We start from the raw sequence: 12,093 nt of genomic DNA, 5'->3' as shown, positions 1-12,093 counted from the left end.
TACTTTTCCTTTCTGTTCCTACTTGCTCAACTGCCAGCCTGTTTTCATTCCCTGATGGTCATTGTACGGCAAATTGGAGCTTGGGCTGCCCACTCTTCATTAAAAGCTTTAACAGCCAGTCAATTAGGAGCTTCCTCCTGACATCCTAAACACACGAATGCAGAAGGAACACACTCATCAGCTAAAGCACGGTCTGTTACACGACAGACAGCTGCAGATAAAAACCCAGTGGTCATTTTGCAAGAGTTAAGAGAAATAAGTGGCCGGGTCATTTAAAGGAGTGCAAGAAGAATCACAGCCTTCACGTTCAAGAGCTCCTTAAAAAGCACAGGAGTATTTATTGATCTTCTCCTCAATTAAGCCAACTTTGAGTTATCAAACATTTTCCTAATTTAAGTTTAGGTGCAGAATTCTTAAAAGCTCATCTGTTGGTTAGTCTTTTACGAAAGCGCCTTTCCATTTTCACTGGCACCAATTAAGAAGAACTGATGTTTCAGGAGTTATGCAGATTATAATTATTTTTCTAAATAAATTACTGTAAATTGATCACTTTTTCAAAAGGTAAGCCTTCCAAAAAAATATGTGGTAATTAGAATAATGGCTACACCTTAAAATAACATTTGAGTTTTTCCCTTCCTGACAATTAATTTACATATGATTTTCTCCCATTTTCTGTGCACAAAGCCTTTATTTAAATGCAGCCAAATTCACAGAAAATCAGCTCTCATTTCAGCTGCTGTTCCATTTTTGAGAAAAGTCTCAGACTTTGATGAAAACATGTCCACACAAGACAATTTTCTCTTAGGTACCTTAAAAAGGAATATAAAGAAATCAGTTTCCGTAACTTGACGTAACGTCAGACCCATTACTGATAACTCCACATGTGATGCAGTCACAGAGAGAGGGAGGATTTCTAGAAAATCTTCAAGTTGTTCTTTTGTGCCTCTCTGACTTTTCAGCTAACCTTGTAAGCCAACATCTGTTTTTGCTCTGAGGCTCCTGCCGGCTGCAGAAAGAACCTGCAGATAGTTTAGCATTAAAAAGAAAAATCTGTTATTTTCACTGATTTTACTAAATTATGTGTTAGACTAGACTTTAAAGACACCTTCCTGTGCTTTATGCCACAAGTCCTTCACATAAAAGTGGTTCTATGAATTTTATTCTGCAGCACTTAACATCCAGATTTTGTTTAATGTTCTATTTTCCATTGAAGGTTTTTGGATGCTGAGTATTCTCTCTTGTATTCAAGCACTTAAACTCATTCAAACTGAACAGATGGTATTAATGAGAATCAAAGCAATAGTTTAACACAATTCAAAAGAAAGTACAAAGAGGTAATTTTCAATAGATACACATACGGGTGATGGAAAGCAATAAGGTGTGTATAGCAGATAACTTGGTGTAAGGGTTTAGAAAGACAAACCAGAATAAAATGGGAAAATGTATAGGTAAATATTAGTAACTGTTACTTCTGACTGCCACTTTGATTTTGATTTTTTTAATGACAGTAGGACTCTAAAGTTTCAAGTGTTTAGGGGTAGGAGTTTATAAGTTCTCACTTCTTCCTACCCCATTTTGAGCATGATATGTTAACTGAAACAAAAAAATCTGTATTTTCTCTTCTTTCTTATGCACTTCTTGTTACTGTGCACTATTTTATTTTATATTTGTATCATGTTCGAATAAAATTTCATTTCATTTCATTTCATTTCACCTTTTATGTCCCGTTACAGACGGGACAGGTCAGCTCTTTGACTGAGCCATTCGAAAGCAGGCATATGCTTTGATTTAAACAATTCAGCAGCAGGAGTTGCTGTATGTAGGGTTGCTGTCCTGCCTTTTTCAGTCTAAAACTAAGAATCCCTCCAGAATCAATTTAACTTTAGCTGCATTCATCTTCCCGTCAACTCTAATCAGCTTCTAAGGCCCAGTAGAAGAAAATCTGCTACCACTATATTACACAGCTTTATTTTTCATTTTGCATGTAGGTTGAATAGTTCTACTTTGGTCTCATCTGACCATGATCAACATGTTTGTTGTTAAACTTTAAATGGGATAGCTTTCTTTTTCTTGACATAATGGACTGTTTGTGGAGTGCAGATGTAAATGTGAAATTAACTCCCACCTGGAGCCTCGATCTCTACAGCTCTTCCAGATTTATCATCTTACCCTCCCCAGTGTGTAGGTTTAGATAGATAACGATGTCTTGGTAGGTTTGCAACAGTGCCGAACCTTCACTCCATTTTCTCAATGGATTAAAGAATGATTCGCTATGGCTAGTGTGGCTGCAATGTGACGAAACCTGTAACCTTTAAGAACTGAGAGCATTTTTTGGCAAGGTGCTATAAAAGGAAACACTGTTTCTGTATAAACATGCGAACCCGAGTGTATTAAGAGCTGCAGCTCAAAAAGAAACCTCAGGACATTCACAGGTAAAACTTTTAACTCCAGTGAACGCTTCAATCAGAACGGGGATGCTTTGAGGTATAGCACACAATACAGCTCCTCAGCTTAAAAGTGGATATTCTTATCTTGCATATTCTTACATAATTCTCATTTCTTTCTGTTTTTCATGCTGCTTCTCTCATACCCGCTGCTTTCCCTCTCTTAACTGAAGGGTGGATGCTTCACAAACGACTGAAAAAGAAAGGAAAAAAAATAACAGAGAAAATGTGCACTATATGTGCCACTGCAGCTTGAAGAGAGATAAAAGAATCCTTCAAGGCAGCTTCATTCTTGTGCACTGCAGTACAGAAGTAGTATATATAGGGAGACAGGATTTGAGAGCAATTAGTCAACCTTTCCTGACAAACACAAACCTGTCCGCTCAGAAGAGTTGGGGGGGGGGGAACCAGAGCATTATAAACAGACAGCTGAAGGTTGGGCTGAAAGGGAACAAAAAAAAAAAAACTTTTGTTTTTCAGTCTGAGTACATTAAATATGATCTTTAAAAGACAGGAAATGGAATGACAAAAAATTCCATTTTGGAAAATGATTTATAAATATTAGAAATATTTATGAGCTCGATTTTACAAATTATGCTTCGCAGCATTATTGCTTAGCAACAAGTTTCAGTGACATTAAATCTCTTCAGAATATAAAAGGAGAGCAATAACCTGAATTTATTGCTGGAGCTCAGACGGAAAAGAGCCACAATCAAGCAGCTCTTCAGCTTTCAAACGTTGCCGATGTTGTCCAGCCGTTCTGCTGGTGAAAAGCAGCTAATGTGTTAACTTGTGATGAAATTAAGCATTATTGCTGCTCAGAGAGCATTTATCATGCAGAAACTTTTAAAATGTATTTCCTGTGACTGAAAAATGTGCTGGATGTGTGAATCACAGATGCCCATATGTTTGAAATGCACGTGAATGTATAACTGTGGGGAAAGTATTTGTTTGCAACAAAAGTGTGAAATGTCGGAGTAAAAATCGTAGAGCCTCGATGTAATCCTATTTTCATAAATAACAACTGCAGCATGACCAAGAGCCCAGCGGTAAATCTTATATTGGTACACGAGCACAAGTTTATACCACCGCTCTGGCTTTTATTTTGCTTCCAATTAGCTTGATTTTATTATCTATTAAAAAGGCTCCTGAGAAGTTGCAAAGACTGTTTTAAAGTCTTTGACTGTTTCTTCAGTCCGATCTTTGTACCTCACCCCAACAACGTTTCAAGACAGCAGACAAGTTCAGTACTGAAAATGTTCACCAAATCCATCACAATACAAGGGTGTCTTTTGTCCACAGCTCTTTTTGGATGAGTCCACGGTATAAGAACTATTAATCCTGCAATGTGCTGCATTATCACACTTTCAATTTTAGTTGGAAGAGAAGAAGTTTCACTATGTGAGTATTTACCATCACATCAACAAAAGTCATCAGCTGAAGGATAAGTCTCTTTTGGATACCGTAATCTGCGAGGGCTATGTTGGGGAAACATCATATTGCATGTAAATATTCCATTTTAAACACTTTTTGCTTTGTGCCTCTTGGAACTGCAGCTAAATTGAAGTTGGGTTTCATCAAGCTGCAGAAAATTCTTTAACAAGCCACGTTTATGTAATTCCCCAACTCGATTGGTTTCTTTTGACGTCACATGTGAAACACAAGTGTCACTTGACAGCAGAGCTTGACAGCTGATTATATTTGGGGTGGTGTCACTTCTGTCAAATATTTTCTAGAATCACCGATTACTGAATTCACTTGCTCATGTTTAAAATGGTGGGGATTTTGTAATCAAATTAAGCATAAATTATGCTACGTGTATCGGCAAGAAGTAGATGAACGAAAACTATCAGCGTGCTACATATTGAAAGAGTAGGCTCACTTGAGTAAATGGACTTTGAAGCTTTACCTTTTTTTTTATCCTCCAGCTAATTATCATTTTTGTTTTGAGTTAGAATGTATAATATATGTCACATTACAGGTGGAATATACTCTGTATTGTCATCTACGCTCTACACAAGTGACTGCACCACAGCAGACCCGTCTGTGAAACTCCTGAATTTTAGGATGAGACGACTGCTGGTCTGATCCAGGACAGTGACTCTGTGGATCAGCTGGCGTATCGGTGTGGTCAGACCCAGCTGGAGCTTAACCCGCTCAAGACTGAGGAGATAATGGTGGACTTTTAGAAAATGCATCCCAATCTGGCTCTATTTTCCATCCTCAACCAGACTTTCTGCTCTGTGGATCACTTCCAGTTGCTAAGAAGCAGCCTTTCTCAGGACCTGACGTGGTTCTCACTCATCCACACTTTCTGGAAGAGATCCAGCAGAGACTAATTCCTGTGGCTACTCAAGAAGTACAATCAACATGTTTTATTGTGCATGACTGTGTGGTTTGGCTCAAATTTTTACCTTCAGGGCAGCATTACTGAAACCAAAGTCACCATCCTGACTCATAAAGCTGATTCTGAAAAAGGTTTTGTCCCATAACTGTTAAAGTTCGAGAAACCTCTTTCCTATGTGCAGACATAGGAAACTGACTATAATCTTGGTAATTGTACAGTTTTTATAAAATCTGTGGTATCTGCATTCAAAGAAAAAAAAAAAGAAAAAACAATGACCCACAGCTGCAACTAAGATGGAATGAATTGAGAGAAAATAAGATTTATTTTCAAGTTTCTGCCTTTTTTTTTAAGCAAGCTCCCCTGAGAGGCGAGTGTTTAATCTCCAGAAACACAAAGTTTGACCTGAAAGTTTAAAATGTATTTATTTCAGGTACCAATGATGGTCAATAAACAGGGAAAGCATACCCATACTACGTTAAAATTAAACCTGTACATCTGGCAAAAAATCATTTTCTACAGCCTTGATGCCAGAAAGCAGGAATAAAAAAAATAATTTAGATCGTCATCATTAGTAAAAGTCATAACACCCTCATTAGACGAGTTTGATGCAAAATCATGATCAGCACATAGTGCTTCTAATTTAATGAGAAAACAGATTTCTGACACAAAAGCCCCACTTCGGTGTCAAAGTGGTTTTGAAAACGCTTCAGAAACTCTTTTTAATTTGCCCTTCAGTCAGATGATAGTGGAGAATTTCATACGACATTTAAATACAGATTTGAGTTTCTACTTTCCATTAAAGAAAAGCTGAGTTGAAGAAAGGCAAACATGCAGAAGGTGTTTGCTTTTAGTTCAGCCTCTCTTCATTATCTGCGATTCTCTTCTGTTATTGAAAAAGCTTTTTCATCAGGAGAATCTTAGGGACACAATAAATAAATAAATGTATTTTATTGAATAAATTGGTTTGACAGCCGCTTGGTTTGTTTTTATGCCTCCTACATAAATATATTTGATTAGCTGTGTGTGTGTGTGTGTGTGTGTGTGTGTGTGTGTGTGTGTGTTTTACTGCATTTGCAAGCCTATGATATTAGAAGTGATGCAATAACCATTAGTTTGTCACTGTTAAGTGTTGTTTATCATGTCTGACTCAGATTGTTTTAAGATGTCTGATTTTATGTTTTAAACTGGAGAGAGCAACATTTCTATGAGGGACTTATAAAAGAAAAAAGAGTGACTTTTCTTAAAATGAAGTTTTATTATTAATTAAGCTCAATCTCAGAAACAGACAGATTGCAAAGACTAACTGATATCAACATCTAATTTTATTATTTAGAATATGGAGGTCAGATCACATCCTGACCTCCATATTTGACTATTTAGAGAAGAGGATAGTTTAAATTCCTCCTGAATGCGTCTCTGTGGCAGGTTTCAGAAATATCCGACTGGGATAAAACTGCAGGTCAGATCCAAAACTAATTCCACAGACTATGCAACGTCTTGACAAAGTAGTCATGCATCTAAAACTCTTGTGTTTTGTGATGTTACAAATAGCAGAGCTGAAACTCTACCAACACTCAGCTGTCTCCCTAAATGGACAAAGCCGAGCGAGAATTGATCCCATCCTGACCAACTCTGGAGGAGCTGTAGACACAGCAAATATTTGGAGGACTGTGAGACTGGTGATATCATATTATAGTTTCACTTTTGGGTTTACATGCACAAAACTATGTGCGCAGGAAAATACTAATCATCATCACCACCACCCACACAGTGAAGCATGGTGGTAGCAGTATAATGATGTGGAGATCATTTTCTTCCACAGGAACGTTAAGAATTGATGGGCAGAAGAATGGAGTTTGATTGAAATCCATTGGAGGGGTTTAAAAAATGGCCCAGTCAAAGTCCAGACATAAAACCGATGCCTTCACAACCAGAGGATGGCACACAAATTCACACCTTACTTTGGTGTTGTCGACTTAACAATACGCTTTTGAAAATTTTCCAAATCACCAGAAAAACAGCGAGCAGTAATAGTAGCTGCTTCCAGCTAATGCCTCCACAAGGAGGGAAGAAAGACAAACAAGAAAGAAATTAATCTTGTTCAGCTGGCTTATTCACAACTAATATCAAAATTGGAGCAGCACCAAATGTATGCAGACTTTTAATTTCAAAGCCAATTCCCTTTTTCACAAGGAGGGAAGGAAGGAAAAAAGGAAGAAAGGCAACTGCTGACACATGATCACAGTGGGAAAAGAGTTACAAAAGATTTAATAGAACTCATTAAATCAGAGCTTTAAACTTTGGCTCTGAAAAAACAGGGTGCTCATTTTTACTGTTTGCTCTGACTCAGCCAAAGCAATGAAGCTCTTAGTGTTTGGAGCTCCATGGCACATCAACGTAATGACCCATAGCTGCAAGAATAGGATCGGGATATATTTAGAGGTGAAATATTCTGCAGTGGTAGACTTTGCCACAGACCTGATTCATCTGCATTTCCATTTCTGAAGAGAAAAAACTACACTCAGATTAACAATCCAGACATACAACAGTAAACTGTCCAAATACAGAACATTAACCATCAATGGTCAAACTGCTTAATTTGATCATTGATCAGTTTTGTCTTAGGCTTTGCTTCTATAAACAGTTCACCAAAACAATGTGCTGACCCAGAGAAAAAACTTTTCACCTTCATAACACTTGCAAAAAAATAAAAAATAAAAAAAATAAAAAATCAAAATCTCTCCCATCGACATTTGAGGGAGTTCCTTCTCATGTGAGCCACTAATCAGCTGGATGTTATTTTCTTCCACTTGTCTCCTGTCAAGCTTGTTTGGCGATAAGGTGTTGCCGTATCTCAATGACCTTTAAAGTGTCATTTCCTCGACAAGCAATTTGCTCAAAGGGGCACAAAGTGTCAAGGTGAGCACATGCACTGGTGTCAACAACAAGCCGGTGGAGGACCAGATGGAGAGATGTGTAAACTTGATCCGTCAGTCACACACTGAAAGAAAAATGACTTAATAAAGCACAGACACTGAAAAAGAGACCCCAGCCATTAAAATAAGTCCAGGGTTTCCTCAGAGCACTGCAAGCCTGGTGGGTCACCAGGCGAAGAGTCATTTGTTTACTTTAAATAGGGATTGTTATACACCAGTAACAGTAAAAACGGATTAAACTAGATTTAATGTTGATGCATTAAAACGGGTACGAAGGAGTGCACACCACTTGCACCATTCCTGCTCCTTCCCATTGGCCTCAAAACCTACTATTTCTAAATGATGACGATTAAATACTTTCCCATTTCTAGATACCGTTTCAAAGTAAAGCTATTCTCTCACAGCTGAACTAACAGCAGCTGCTGATAAACTGAAAACAACAATTTTACAACAAAAGGCATGTCTGGAAACCAAAAGTGAAAACTCAAAATTAAACCACCCTGAAACAGAACAGCATAAATGACTTGATTATGACTTTAATACTCTGATCATCACTAAAAAGTACGATTATAAAAGTGTGTCAGATTTATTTTACAGGAATTTGTAGGATTGCCAGTGATCGTCATGCTTTTATTTACATTTCTAACAAAAAAGGATTAGAGGCGGATTGACTTGAATTTGTCTTGATCTCTGCAGAAAAACTTCTTCTAACATGTTTTTCCTTCAGCTCTTTCTGCAAATTTGTATTCGATAGGGTTTTTGTTTTTCCATTTTATTTTTATGGTTTGTTTTTGTGAAGGAATTAGAAATGTCTATCTGTGAAAGGGAATATATAAATAGATGTTCTTTTCAGTCGAGCAGAAGTAACAGATTAATTTAATACAAGCCTTCCTCTTTACCAGGATTACCATTAAATGTGGGGTGTATACGTTGCCTACGCTGTACAAGATAATTTGACAAGCTCACCAGGTTTTCCCTCTGCTTCCCCTTTAAGGCACCTTTCTTCTCTGTTTCCAACTCATTATATAAACCCACATCCTTCACCTCTTAAAGAATTCCCTACACAGCCCTTTTCCGCTAAAAGGGAGCCCCCGCACATATGTGCAGGTAGCTGATTGAAGCATTTTAAAATTGAGGAGCAAATCATATATGGATGAGCCTGGTTGAATAAAAACTGCTGAGCGGCAGCGGAGAGTTTGATTTGTGCCCGTCCAGAGTGACGCAATCTCACACAAGCAGACGACGGCAGCTGTCCGGGAGAAAAGTCGGGCTGTTCGTGTTCATCACCTGAAGCTGTGTTGATGGTCCTGACGGCCTCTCTGGCGCTCACTCTGTTGTTGGGGGGATAATCAGGGACGGTGTTCTGATAGCGCTTGTCCGGCATCCGTGGGCTCACTTTGGCAGGTTGATGACTGAAATATAGAGACAAGGTTAGACCAAATTCAAAACAGGGTCTGAATAAAGACGAATTCAGCTGTCTGATCCGATTGAGGAAGTGGAGACAGAAAAGAGGAATGTGGGTTGATGGAAATTGTGTAGGGAAGAGCGACAGATGTTTTAACCAAAGCAGAAACGAGCCTGAAACACGGCCCAGTTTCCATTAAAACCACCGACAGCTAGAGTTTTACACATTAGGCTATGACATGTGTACACAACCGTGGACAAACACACGCATAGTCACAACCCCACTGGCTCACCCAGACTGGCCGTGCTGCTCGTCAATCGCATCCACCGCACTTTCCACAGAGCTCAGGAGAGACTGGATCTGATTGGCCGATTCCTTCAGTAGGAAGCGAGTCACAAATTGTTCCACGTTGGTTCCCCTCTCATATACCTGAGAAGAAAAGCAGAAGATTAGATGCGTATGTTAAGCTTTGGAGCTAAAAGTCAATAATTGGGAAACATTCAGAAGAATGCAGTGGTTTGAACTCCTTTAGCTGAGATTACAGAGAAAGTGCAGAATTTCCTCGAGTCATTTTGTACCACTTCTGTTTCTCTTGTCAGTTGGGAATTTAAGGGAACTAAGTTTTAGTAAGTAAAAATCCTCCGATGCACTGAAATTTATTTTTCCGAAGAGTTTATATTAAGCTCCGTTACCATTTATTATTCTTCCCCGTTTGAGCCAGCAGACTCATGATATATAAGAGATTATGGCAATTTGTTAAGCGAGAAAAACTGTGGGCAACCCCCTGATGGTATATGTTATTATTAGAATGACACAGCCATGTGTGTACGCACCATGCAAGAAACTGAGAAACGTATTAAAATCATCAGGTAACGAAGCAAGTATAAAATGTCTCCAAGGCAGGTAGGAATTGATCCATAATAGTTGGGAATAACTCAGTTTATTGGCATTTAAAACTCATCATAGGTGCTGAAGGGTATTTAGGGCTGGACTTTGACAGGACCATTTTAACACTTAACACCGATTTAAATATTCTTTAGTCCAAACCATGAAAAAATAATTTAGAAACCATATTTTTTCTCTGCTCATAATATAAACTCCTTGTTCTGAGGCAACCTGTTGTTGTTTCCAAAGAGATCTACAATTTCAGGGAAGCTGGATTGGACCAAACCCAAGCAGTATTTCCATCATGGGAGAAGAAGTGGAGGTGGTTCAGTAGGATAAAAACCTCAGTGTTCATCTGGACAACAGACTGAACTAGAGATGCAGCAGTGAAGACATGTAGAAGAAGGGGTAGAGTAGAGTTTACTACTGAAGGAAGGTCCTTAGTTCTTCTGCGCTTCCAGCAAGATGCTGCACATCTTCTCTAAGTCTGTTGTTGAGAGTTTCATCTCTCCTGCCATCTTCTGTTGACGCAGCAGCATCAGAGCCAGGGACTTTAAAAAGGCTCAACAAACTTGGCAAAGAAGGCTGGTTCTGTTCTGGGGACAAGTGTGGAACCTCTGGAGATGTATTTTACACAAAATTAAGAAAATCATCAATAACCCTGAGCACCCTCTTCATGAAACTGCTTTACAACAACAGAGTGTCTTAAGTCGAATGCTTCTTCAGAACAGCTGTAACACAGACTGCTACAGGAGAAACGTCCTGCCCACTGCCAACAACATCTACATTAATAAAGTATTTAAGAAAATCTGAAAAATATTTCATACACAAGTCTTATATTCCTTTTAGGCAGAGCTTAAAGGGGATCAATGCCCAGGAGTTGTTGTATTTTTATGGTTAACGTCTGATATTGTGAGACCAGGCTGAATTTATCTAATTTAATGAGTATTAAATTATAAATGACTCACACATTTTGAGAGCCATGTAAAGTGAAACAAGACTCAGAACAGGAACACATGAAGCACTTCAGATAAAACTGGAGCTCTTGCTTCAACTCCAATGACCTTATGTCTGCAACATGTTAATTATTTACAGCTTGCTATAATAAAATCCCTCCTCCGCATAGTCAGCATCCACTGATGACGAGACACAGCCAGCAAACGGAGGACTACTTACAAGCCATAGTCTTACACAAAACCACAATGCAGAGAACTACAGGCATCATCCAGGGCACTGGGAAGTCCTGATATGGCTGGTGTCCTGCAACTTTTAGATACTTCCCTGCTAAAACACACCTGAATTAAATAAACACATCATTAGCAGGACTCTGAAATGCACCTTGTGATTATCCAGCAAATTTATTTGGGTATGTTTGATAAAGGACAGACGGAAAAATTCCCGGACATCGGCCCTCGAGGAATGGAGCCGCCCATCTCTGATAAATGGTTTTAAATTGTAAAGTGGGCAAAATAATAAAACCTGAAACCCCATCCATTTATCCCCTACTTAGTGTTTCACATTGTAAAACTATTTGGATGTTGAGTAGCTCATCAGTTTCTGAGAGCAAAAATAAAGGAGACAATTGTACAATAACTCTTGTCAGAAATATAACTAATTTAGACTTGTATAAAATTTAAATGAGTTATCAATCAATAACCTTTTTTTTGTTGTTTTTTTTTACATTTTGTGAAACAAAGAACAAAAACACCCAAGTAAGAAGGTTCTTTGGTCATTGAATACATCAATTAGTCCAAATAGCCATTTAAGTAAATTAACAAGTCATTCAAGAAATGTACTAGCTGATAATCATATGTCTTTCTCTTGCAACTAATCGGCACATTTCAACTTTATTGCTAATTTAGACTTCAAGTGAAACCAAGAAATTGTGGATTTTTTTCAGGAAAGTTTCAGCAAAAGATGTAACGCTGAACTGTCAACCTTCCAGGTGACAAATGAATCTTTATAGAGTCCTAATGCCCCACATCTTCCTCTCCTTTACCGTTCCAGACTACCAGCATGCTTCAGGTGAGTGGTTCTGTGATTGGAGGCTCTGATTCGGTTGGAGGCACCCAAGTC

The 12,093-nt window shown here is 38.4% G+C and overlaps 1 protein-coding gene across 2 annotated transcripts in view; it reads right to left on the bottom strand.

Annotated features, from left to right (window-relative positions):
- necab2 (N-terminal EF-hand calcium binding protein 2) overlaps positions 1-12,093 on the bottom strand; it is a 117,628-nt gene that overhangs the window by 46,175 nt on the left and 59,360 nt on the right. For both annotated transcript variants that reach the window (XM_007561316.2, XM_016676048.1), the window contains exons 6-7: positions 9,425-9,561; positions 9,015-9,139 (exon numbers count right to left, since the gene is read on the bottom strand). In XM_007561316.2, coding sequence (XP_007561378.1) covers positions 9,015-9,139; positions 9,425-9,561 — 262 coding nt within the window. The remainder of the gene's footprint in view (positions 1-9,014; positions 9,140-9,424; positions 9,562-12,093) is intronic.

Source organism: Poecilia formosa, unplaced genomic scaffold, assembly GCF_000485575.1.
Source record: "Poecilia formosa unplaced genomic scaffold, Poecilia_formosa-5.1.2 Scaffold125, whole genome shotgun sequence".
NCBI classification, from domain to species: Eukaryota; Metazoa; Chordata; class Actinopteri; order Cyprinodontiformes; family Poeciliidae; genus Poecilia; species Poecilia formosa.
The sequence above is the reverse complement of the archived record's forward strand: the minus strand, read 5'-3'. Positions and strand labels throughout refer to the sequence as shown.